General features: G+C 41.2%; 1 protein-coding gene across 5 annotated transcripts in view; it reads left to right on the forward strand.

Annotated features, from left to right (window-relative positions):
- LOC105487928 (biorientation of chromosomes in cell division 1 like 1) overlaps nucleotides 1–11,515 on the forward strand; it is a 59,506-nt gene that overhangs the window by 44,896 nt on the left and 3,095 nt on the right. For 2 of the 5 annotated variants that reach the window (XM_011751591.3, XM_011751597.3), the window contains exons 19-26: nucleotides 244–317; nucleotides 1,314–1,389; nucleotides 1,469–1,503; nucleotides 2,552–2,597; nucleotides 5,539–5,588; nucleotides 5,680–5,764; nucleotides 6,173–6,326; nucleotides 10,204–10,344. In XM_011751591.3, the coding sequence (XP_011749893.2) occupies nucleotides 244–317; nucleotides 1,314–1,389; nucleotides 1,469–1,503; nucleotides 2,552–2,597; nucleotides 5,539–5,588; nucleotides 5,680–5,764; nucleotides 6,173–6,326; nucleotides 10,204–10,344 (661 nt within the window). Of the gene's footprint in view, nucleotides 1–243; nucleotides 318–1,313; nucleotides 1,390–1,468; nucleotides 1,504–2,551; nucleotides 2,598–5,538; nucleotides 5,589–5,679; nucleotides 5,765–6,172; nucleotides 6,327–8,371; nucleotides 9,184–10,203; nucleotides 10,345–11,515 lie in introns of those variants that run through there. The other 3 variants (XM_011751592.3, XM_071093851.1, XM_011751594.3) reach the window with 3 other exon arrangements.

Raw genomic sequence — 11,515 nt, forward strand, 5'->3', positions numbered from 1 at the left:
CTTTCCCGGTATAATAAAGTGCCTCATGCTTAAGATTAGGGATCATTTTTAATTTGGATCCTGCTATACCCAAAATGTGCTGTTTACTAGTCACCCCAACTCAGGCTTACTAATTTTGATGGTAGAAACATGAAAATGGAGTGTGTGTTCATGTGTGGCTGCAGCTATGTAGGTCACTTGGGTAAAGATGGGGAAGGCTGACCGTGGTCACTAGCAGTGGACAAAGCTCTTCCTTTTCTACAGATGAATATAGCAGCAGTGAAACTACTGGTGAAAAGCCAGAGCAGAACGATGATGACACCATAAAATCTCAGGAGGTGAGATGTGCTTTTCATATTTATTTGTTCACAATTATTTAAGCACTAAAACCAAATTAAATTCGTTAAATATTGTTACCTTGAGTTTTTCTTAAGTACTTTGAAGGAGCTCGGGGTTTTTTTAGTGCAATGGGGCACCATTTCATACAGTGCATTTTATCAGTGTCATTTTGATTAATTTTGTTGTCTTCATCTTTGTTTCTTCAAAACATTTGTATGAGACCCACTTATGTCATAGCCAGAAAGGATCAGCTCAGTGCTCTACATCAGTGTCAACGTCAGGTTCCTGGCCTAACATTGGAGGCTGTCTGAGCCATGGAGTCCAGCTAGGATGAAATGGGAACAGCAGCAGGTTGTGCAGAAGGCATGCAGGGAATACTCTAGGGGACCTAGTTCATGAGGCAAGGTCATGGATTCCTGGGGGCTGCAGGCACAGACAGCATCCCAGCCCTGCCCACTGTAACCCATAGATTTTCAGGGAGCCCGTGGAGCAGAGAATTGCAGTGGCTTGAGACTGAGCACCATAAATCAAGAGACACAGCCTGTGCACTAGCCAGATCTAGATAACCATCACCAAGTTTGCCCGTTTTAAATCTTTCGTCGTTGTTCTCACTTCTGTATGTATGATATATTCAGTGGACTCCTTTATTTTTTATAAGGGTTACCATTTGGTCACAACTAACTTGGGCTAAATCCCAATTAAATGGACATACATATTTATTACAGAAGTAAAAGGCAACACTTTGATTACTTCATTGTCTCAAAATCATCACGGCTCCTTTAATTTATGACAGTTAGTGATATTTATCAGGTTGAAGGAACTACAGTGAGATAAGTAAATAAAACACTAAGCCCTACATCACATATTTTTAAAGTGACAAAGCTAGGATTTGAGCTCTCTTAGACAGGAACTCTAAGTCTGATTTTTGAGAAAACTTTGTATAATAAAGGATTAAATTTTTTTTTAATTGCTGTTGTTTTTAATTTCCCCCTTAGGAAGATCAGCCAATAATTATTAAAAGGAAAAGAGGAAGACCTCGCAAATACCCTGTAGAAACAACGTTAAAAATGAGTAGGTACTTGGTGTGCTTTCAGTTCACACACAAGAAATTTTTGAACCGATTTTCTAAGAGAATTTTTTTTTTTTTTAGAAGACGACTCCAAAACAGATACTGGCATTGCCACTGTAAGTAATTGCAAAACACGACAATTTCAAATACTTGCTCTTAACCTGAAAAGGGTATAATGCACTATCTAGTATTTTGAACTTTATTTTTTAAGTACTTGAAAAGCTTTAAAAGAGTTTCTTAAATAAAATACTGAGTAACCTATTCAAATATTTTGATTACTAGTATCTTTGTGTAAACAGAGTTATATTAGTTGTTCTTCATTCTTATTCCATTCTAACTCATGAGTTTGATTATTTAAAAATTATCTAGGGATTTATCTTCCTGCGGCTACCTGTGGTTAAAATACACAAATTAGCTATTTTATATGATTTTGAGATAGTGGCTTCTTTAGAGAGACTTGTGAGTTGTCTTGCCATCTTACTACTTTCTATGGAATTCTTTTTGACCTAAAATATACACTGATTTCAGTGCAGGAAAATCCTCAGTGATATTTTATGTTTGAACGTTCTTTATCTTTGACCCTGATGTATATACCCACCAAAATCATTGTATCAGGATTCCATCGCATGCATTTCAATGGATTATTATAAGAAGAGCATTATAAGGAGAACAGACGTGTGTTCACTGACCTAACAAAAGAACATGGGATTCAAGCCTCAGTTTTGCCACTTACCCCGAGACCTGTGACTTAGGGTCAGTCATGGACCCTTGGGTGACTCAGTTTCCTTGAATGTAAAGTGGTATGATGCCTGTAGTACTTATCTCATAGAATTATTATAAGACAAAACCAGAGAAGCACATGGGAATGCATTTACCAACATGTAAAATGGTTTGTCTTGGGGAATATTAACCACAGTGGCCATGCTGCATTGCCTCACTTCTCATCCTCTAGCGTTGCAAAAGGGAAGTAACTTATTGGAAAGTCTGTATTTAGAAGCTCAGGCATCCATGTTTGGCTAGGTATACTTAATTATAGAAAATAGGTCTCAAATATGCCTATGTAAATAAAGATCCTATACCACTTTTATATCATTGATTGCATTTCTATGTGATGATTATAAACTGCTGATTTTAATTTTTTTGTTGTTGTTTATTTAAACATAGGTAGAACAATCTCCACCTAGCAGCAAACTGAAAGTAATGCCAACAGGTATGTACCTATAGCATTCCTTTGTGTGTGATCTGAGGGAGGGGCAGGAGAGGCTGGCTCTTGGAGAATGTTTGGGACTTCCATTCTGCTTCTCATTGAAGTGGGTGGCCCCCTTGGTAAAAATAGTTGTCCTTGTATCTGGGAGAGACTATTGACTTACGGAGTCCAGGACTCAAGAATTGAAATTGTTTTGACTCTTTTTCTTTTCATTCCAAGGAGAAAAATATATTCCAAAATGTTGATAATGATTAGCTCTGGAGGGTGGAATAATGGGAGCATTCCATATTATTTGTCACTATTGCATGCATTTTCCAGATATTTTTTGCAATGTGTGTGTATCCATTTTGTGGTCTAAAATTTTTTACATAAAAGCAAGAGGAGCCATTAGTGAGCTTTGAAGTGCTGATATCAACAACAAAGGTTAATGTGACAGCTATTTTGTATCAAATAAATAGCATGGTCAGATCGATAAAGTATATATTCTGATCAGCAAATAAAGCAAATAGGTAATATAAAATTTTTCCCACATTTATGTGTGATCGTACTTCATTTTTTCTTGTGTCTTGGTAAATTAAGGTTTGTTTATTTTTTAAAAGAGGGAGGAGATTCTGCACATTTGGTCTTCACCAGTTTGTATTAATAATTTTGTAGTATTTGAATCCATACAAGAAGAAATCTTTGTAACTTGAGTGCCCTTTAAGGACGCTAATTAAAGCTGTGTGATTCAGAATGTTTTCTGAATGTGGGTAAAATGATGACCATTTTAAGACAGTCCTCTTTGTTGACCTTTCTGTTGGGTTAACTTTTTCATTTTCATTGGTATTTTAAACCTGCAAAAAACGATGACTACTACAGTCACCAAAAAGAAGTACCTTTGAGTTTTTGAGTGCCTGATGAACATCCCCATAATCTCAGCTTCAACTAGTGCATTGAACTAATCTTTACTTTTCTTACCATGAAACAGTCTCAGAAAATTGTAACATCTGCAGAAAGCAAATGCATAAAGAATGTATGTATGCACCCTACAAACAGGTCATAAGATGTACTTTTTTAACTACCATGATGTCTTTGGAGTCAAAAGATTTCTACCTGTCACTCTACTTGTTAGTTATGTGACTCTGAACAAATTACATAAATCAAGTTACTCAAGCCTGGTTTGTTCAGACTATAAGCTAGGATCATAATACTTGTAGAGCTACATTGAAATTGAAAAGTCCATATTAGCCAAGTGTGGTGGCTGACACCTGTAATCTCAGCACTTTCCGAGGCCTCCACAGGAGAATCACTGGAGCCCAGGAGTTGGAGGCTGCAGTAAACTATGATTGCACCACTGCACTCTAGCCTGGGCAACAGAGCAAGACCCTGTCTCATAAAAATAAAAGTACCAGTTATATATCCTTATTCGAAATGCCTAGGACATCAGAAGTGTTTCAGATTTTGAATTTATTCAGATTTTGGAATATTTGCATTTCCCAGTTGAGCATTCCTAATCAGAATTCAGAATGCTCCAGTGGCATTTCCTTTGAGGGTCATGTTGGTGCTCAAAAAGTTTTGGATTCTAGAACATTTTAAATTTTGGATCGTCAGATTAAGGATGCTCTGCCTGTATATCATTCCAACTTGCAGTTACTGGTACATATTGTGAGCTCCTTATATGCCCCTTTTTTATTCTTTCTTTGGGGTCAGAACATTTAAGCTGAAAGGGATCATAAAAGTAGTCTAACCCAGCCAGGCGTGGTGGCTCAGAGGCCTGTAATCCCAGCACTTTGGGAGGCCGAGACGGGTGGATCACCCGAGGTCAGCAGTTCAAGACTAGCCTGGCCAACATGGTGAAACCCTGTCTCTACTAAAAATACAAAAAACTAGCTGGGTGTGGTGGTTGGCACCTGTAATCCCAGCTACTCGGGAGGCTGAGGCAGGAGAATTGCTTGAACCCAGGAGGCGGAGGTTGCAGTGAGCCAAGATCATGCCACTGCACTCCAGCCTGAGTGACTGAGTGAAACTCTGTCTTAGAAAAAAAAAGTAGTCTAATCCAACTTCCTATTTTGTAGCTGAAAAAAACTGAGGGGCCGGGTGCGGTGGCTCACGCCTGTAATCCCAGCACTTTGGGAGGCCGAGACGGGTGGATCACCCAAGGTCAGCAGTTCAAGACTAGCCTGGCCAACATGGTGAAACCCTGTCTCTACTAAAAATACAAAAAACTAGCTGGGTGTGGTGGTTGGCACCTGTAATCCCAGCTACTCGGGAGGCTGAGGCAGGAGAATTGCTTGAACCCAGGAGGCGGAGGCTGCAGTGAGCCAAGATCATGCCACTGCACTCCAGCCTGAGTGACTGAGTGAAACTCTGTCTTAGAAAAAAAAAGTAGTCTAATCCAACTTCCTATTTTGTAGCTGAAAAAAACTGAGGGGCCGGGTGCGGTGGCTCATGCCTGTAATCCCAGCACTTTGGGAGGCCGAGGCGGGCGGATCACAAGGTCAGGAGATCGAGACCACGGTGAAACCCCGTCTCTACTAAAAATACAAAAAAATTAGCTGGGCGCGGTTGTGGGCGCCTGTAGTCCCAGCTACTCGGGAGGCTGAGGCAGGAGAATGGCGTGAACCCGGGAGGCGGAGCTTGCAGTGAGCCGAGATCACGCCACTGCACTCCAGCCTGGGCGACAGAGCGAGACTCCGTCTCAAAAAAAAAAAAAAAAAAAAAAAAAAAAACTGAGGGTCAGCAAATAAAATAAAATCTGAAATGAAAACTTAGGTTTTGTAACTCACAATCCAATGTGATCTCTGCTAGGTATTCTGATTCTATCTTTGCTTGACTGATAACAAAATAATAATGAAGTGTATAACAGTGTATTAATTAATACTGATACACAGATAAGCCAGACTGACTGTTGAAATTTAAATTTACAGTAATAAAATATTAATGCAGAGATTTCCTTTTCTTAAAGATGAATCCAATAAAGAAACAGCTAACCTACAAGAAAGAAGTATAAGCAATGTAAGTGTTAAATTTCTTATCAAGATATGTTTACAAATCAACTTAAATGCTCAACTGACCACCCTTTGAACTTTAATTTTATTGCTTCTAGGATGATGGTGAAGAAAAAACAGTAGCAAGTGTGCGTCGGAGAGGAAGAAAACCCAAACGTTCTCTCACTGTGTCAGATGATGCAGGTATGCTTCTAGCAAATTCTTAATAAGTCTTATTGTTTCAAAATCACCTTTTTTAAGAGTTTTTCTTTGAATGAGGAAAAATCCAATGGGATACGGCTAATATTAATATTACATAAATATGTGTGAAATAGGTCTAAGCCCATGTCAGAAATGGTACATCCCAGATGCTTTTCTGAGTACATGTGAATTTTTTATGAACGCTGGCTGTGAACTGCATATGTAAACTATCCAAAATGTGTTTGAGATTAAGTTAAACAGTTGTGAACTGCAAGTGCTGAAACAAAAAGGAAGTGGAAAACCACTTCTCTGCCTCCAAGTCCCTAATATCCTAAGTTCTAAACTCCATGACTCTCTCCCTTGGATCTTTGGGAATTGTATAATCCAGGTGTTACCCTTCTATTTGAACAGAATCCTCAGAGCCAGAAAGAAAACGCCAGAAATCAGTTTCTGAACCAGCAGAGGACAAAAAAGAGCAGGAGTCTGATGAGGAAGAGGAAGAAGAGGAAGAGGATGAGCCTTCAGGAGCCACCACAAGATCCACCACCAGATCAGAGGCTCAGAGGTAATGGGGGCAGCACAGAGCTGCCAGAGACCTTCACCAGCTTCTCCATCTGAAAACTGCTCTGGGTTTTCTGGGATTCTCTTTGTACTAACTGAATCATTCATACTTCAGTGGAAGTGTTTCCCTTTCATTTTTATTGTTAGTGGGCACATAGTTCTTGGAGAACACATTTTCTGTCCTAAACCATTTTAGGGGATTGCTTCAGAGTCTTTACCAGGTTTTAAACGTCTATTTGGTGGAACCCATTCAATTCTTTACGAATATTTTTTGAGCATCTACCATCCTTCAGACGTTGTATTGAGCACCATTCATGAATATGGACATACATAAAACATCATCCCTGCTCTCAGCATACTTATTTCAACCCAGAAAGCAGGAGGAACCAGGCCCATGCACCGCCGTCATCACATGCATCTCACCAGTGCTATGCAATAGGTTGATCATAGGAAAGTGCCCGAATTTGACCAATTTTGAGGTACATAATTTCATATATTTCCCAAAATGTGTTCTCTCAAGCCCTATTGTAGCCAGAAACCTCTAAGAAAAAGAGTACCATGGTCAGATGAGTTTGGGAATGACAGTGAATTCTCTCTCCTTCTCAGTTACATGTTCATTAAAACATTGAGGGTTTGGCAAACTCCAGGGCTCGGCGCGGTGGCTCACGCCTGTAATCCCAGCACTTTGGGAGGCCAAGGTGGGTGAATCATGAGGTCAGGAGATCGAGACTATCCTGGCCAACACAGTGAAACCCTGTCTGTACTAAAATGCAAAAAATTAGCCAGGCATGGTGGCTCGCGCCTGTAGTCCCAGCTACTCGGGAGGCTGAGGCAGGGGAATCGCTTAAACCTGGGAGGCGGAGGTTGCCATGAGCCGAGATGGCTCCACTGCACTCCAGCCTGGTGATACAGCGAGACTCCATCTCAAAAAAAAAAAAAGGGTTTGGCAAACTCCTAAAGGAAAGAAGCCGGTTGAACTTTGTTTAAACAAGCATTATTTGCTGATACGCCTTTTCTGTTGTTGGCCTATATCATTATAACTGTTCATCCAGTATTCCTTTTCCCATGGCACATTTGAGAAATGGTACATAACTGTGTAGTCTCATCCTAACCGTTAATAATTTTCCCAAACATGAATATTTTCCAGGCTGAGCATGGTAGCTCATGCTTGTAATCCCAACACTCTGGGAGACGAAGATGGGAGAATCACTTGAGCCCAGGAGTTTGAGACCAGCCTGGGCAACACAGGGAGACCCCATCTCTACAAAAAAATCTTGAAAATTAGCTGGGCGTGGTGTCATGAGCCTGTAGTCCCAGCTGCTTGGGAGGCTGAAATGGGAGGATCGCTTGAGCCCAGGAGGTTGAGGCTGCAGTGAGCTGTGATCACACCACTGCACTGTAGCCTGGGTGACAGTGAGACTCTGTCTCTGAAAAAATGTATATTTTTTAAATTTTTAATGAATGTGATTTATAAGGTGTTAATCTTGGTATCATCTTATTTAATTTCATTATTCAAGATCAAAAAGTTCAGGAAGATTTATTTCAAAAATAACACTAACACCATAATATGATAGTATCTTGTGTTTACATAAAGACTTAAAATCAGGGCTGGGTGCAGTGGCTTACACCTGTAATCCCAGCACTTTGGGAGGCTGAGGCCAGTGGATCATGAGGTCAGGAGTTCGAGACCAGCCTGGTCAATATGGTAAAACCCTGTCTCTACTAAAAATATAAAAAAACAGCCAGGCGTGGTGGCATGTGCCTGTAATCCCAGCTACTCGGGAGGCTGAGGCAGGAGAATCAGTTGAACTCGGGAGGCGGAGGTTGCAGTAAGCCGAGATCACGCCATTGCACTCCAGCCTGGGTGACAGAGTGAGACTCCATCTCAAAAAAAAACTTAAAATCAACTTGTTTCTAATTCCTCCAAACTTACATTATTAGCCATTTGTGCCATGGTTTGATTTCTCAAAGAATCAGATTTTAGAGCCAAAGGATTCTAGAAGCTCACACGGCGAAAGTTATAAGTTGGTCTCATATTTGTTTTTTTAGGTGGAGCAACTCAGATAAATAGAAAAGAAGTCACAGAATCCAAATTGCTGCTGCTAGGAGAGGGTGAGGGTGCTGGAGCCCAAAACCCATGCATTTGGGTATAGCATCCATCCCACCAGAATTACTGCTTCCCTCTAAAACCGTTGTGGAAAGTAGGGCTCAACTCAGAGAACGTTCCATAGGCCTTCTAGCCGTCTAGTGAGTGTCTAGAAATTGCTCTCTGATTTGCCTTTTATAAATTCTTTAAAAATCTTATTTGATGTATCTGATTCTGTAATCACTTGGATTATTAAAGTTCTTCTTCATGCACTTTATAATATAAACTTTTGATTTACAAATGAGTTCTTTTCTCTCTAGTTTGGATTCCTTGGCATTGGTTGATCAGTCCCAGGGCTCTGATGTTTTCATAATTTCACAAATTGTCTGGGTTGGGTGGGCTCTTAGTGATCATGTAGTACCACTAGCCAGTCATGCCTGAGTCACTGCACCTGCATCTCCTCTGAAAGGGTCTTCCTGCTTTTGCATGGACCTCAGTGGCCACATCCTCCTCAGCATTCTCTGACTTGTGTTCAGTAGAAGCCGGCCTCCCTATGGCTTCTACTCTTGATTCTAGTTCTACTTTCAGAACCTTCTGTCTAATTTTCCCTTACATATTTGAGGGCAGCTTCCAGGTCTTCTCTGCTTGCTTCTTGAGCCCTTTCATCATCCCTGTTTGTGCTCCTCAATGACCTTTATCCTCTTTTAGACGCAAATATGCAGCTGGGCGCAGTGGCTCATGCCTGTAATCCCAGTTACTCAGGAGGCTGAGGCAGGAAGACTGCTTGAGGCTGGGAGTTCGAGACCAGCCTAAGCAACATAACAAGACGCTGTGTCTTAAAAAAAAAAAAAAATTAATAAAAAATAAAAGAGGCCACGCACTGTGGCTCACGCCTGTAATCCCAGCAGTTTGGGAGTCCAAGGCTGGTGGATCACTTGAGGCCAGGAGTTCAAGACCAGCCTGGCCAACATGGTGAAACCTCATCTAAAAGAACAAAAAATAGCCGAGCGTCATGGCAGACTCCTATAATCCCAGCTACTTGGGAAGCTAAGGCAGGAGAATTGCTTGAACCCGGGAGGTGGATGTTGCAGTGAAATGAGATTGTAGCACTGCACTCCAGCCTGGGTGACAGAGTGAGGCTCTTTCTCAAAAGAAAGAGAGAGAGAGAAAGGAAAGGAAAGAAAAAGGAAGGAAAGAAAGGAAGGGAAAGGAAAGAAAGAGAAAGAAGCAAACTCTGTATACCAAGTGTGGTCTAATGAATCCAGAAGAGGACTGTTTTACCTTATTTTCTGGATATTTTTCTTCAGTGTGCATCCTCATTACTGAGCCTCAAATTGAAAAACACACCAGTTAAACAAGTTCCTTTTTCAGAGTTTTTACTGGTTAATCAGAATTCCTTATCAAATTCTTGTGCAATTGACTACTTGGGCCTTAACACTTAGCTTCGTGAATTGTACTGTCATTAATCTTGGCCCTTTATTCTACCCTGATGAGCTCTTTGTAATCTTTATTTTGTCAGCCAGTATGTTTTCTATTTTTCACAGATACATCTCTTTTCTAAATCACAATAAAATACCACGCACAGTAAGAGCAAAGATAGTGTCACACAAGCAGAGGTAGTTGTAGATGACATTAAGATCGACTTATCAGCAGTGGTCAGGAAAACCAACCATTTTTCTGATTTGAGTTCCTATTGTTCTGACTTGCCCACAAGGAGCCTCATACTTCCTAAATAGTTCCAGGGACTGGAGTATTCAGTGCTACCATTGCCCAGTGTTTCTATAATCTGTTTCAGAAAGCAACATAGCAAGCCATCTGCACGTGCAACATCCAAACTTGGCAGCCCAGACACAGTTTCTCCTAGAAATCGCCACAAATTAGCAAAAGAGAAGTTACCTACCAGCGAAAAAGTTAGTAACTCTCCCCCATTAGGAAGGTAAGTCCCTGCTTACACTTCAAGTAATTTTTAACCCCCTAAGACTATTTTTGGTGCAATAATGCTTTCTTCCTAATTTCCTTTAAGATTTTGTCTCACCAAATAACTGTTTTTGGGGATCATTGGTTTCCAAGAAGAATAGGAAGGGCTGCAGAAGGTGTCTCTGTGGCCCCGCCAGTCTGGCCTTGCCGCAGTGGATTGCCACACAGGCTTGCCCTTGACACCTATGAGCCTTATCTGCCTTCTCCCATCCGCCAAGACCAAAGGCAAGGCCGTGTGGTAAAGCAGATAACAGCCCAGAACCATTTCTGTGCTAGGTAGAGCATTGGAGAGGTGATGAGGTGATAAAGCTTCCTCTTTCAGGCACAGCCCCTGCCAGCTTACACCTTTCACTGCAGCCTTACTAGTCTTACTGCCTCCCAGAGGTGGTCCTAAGCCTGCCTTTCTTGCCTTTGCTTGAGCTAGTGAGGAGTGCACCAGCACCTCCAGTAAGTCAGATCCTTTCCATCCTGCTTCAGCCTGTTTTCATCTCTTCTTCTTGCTGCGCTTCTGGTCAGTACTGGGCACTTGAGATGCCACATAGCATTGGTTTGGTATATTCCTTTTATTTACCCCTCTGAGCTCTAGCTTTCTTTCTTCAGATAGGAACTTGTCATATTTTCTATACATTATCATATTCCAAAGTAAAAGACTCTTCACTGTACACAAAAACCGTTTTGACCTCTTACCACATTTTCATCTTCACAGCATACTTGCATGTATGTGCTGTTTTCCCCACGTTCTAGAAACGAAAGCAAACTATAGCGCTAGGCACTTTCACAAATATGCTCTCATTTAACTCTCATTGAGTGAATTGTAACAGTTACTTTTATTTTATATGTGAGGGACAGAATCTCAGGAAGGTTTGCATGCATACTACTCTAAATTGAACATGCAGTCGAATCACTTGAGGCTCTTTGTAAAATGCAGATCCAGGGTCTGTAAGTCTAGGGTGGGGCCTGTGAGTTGGCATTTCCAACAGGCTCCTCAGTGACCAGTGCCCCTGGTCACAGACCACATTCTGGGTGAACTGGAAGGGCCTGGATAAGCTACAAAGCTCACATGGCTGGGGAGAAGCAGCCTGACTCAGAGCTTCTGTTAGCTGCCATTTGGCCCCCAGCACAATGCTGCG

This window comes from Macaca nemestrina, chromosome 3 (assembly GCF_043159975.1).
Source record: "Macaca nemestrina isolate mMacNem1 chromosome 3, mMacNem.hap1, whole genome shotgun sequence".
NCBI lineage: Eukaryota > Metazoa > Chordata > Mammalia > Primates > Cercopithecidae > Macaca > Macaca nemestrina.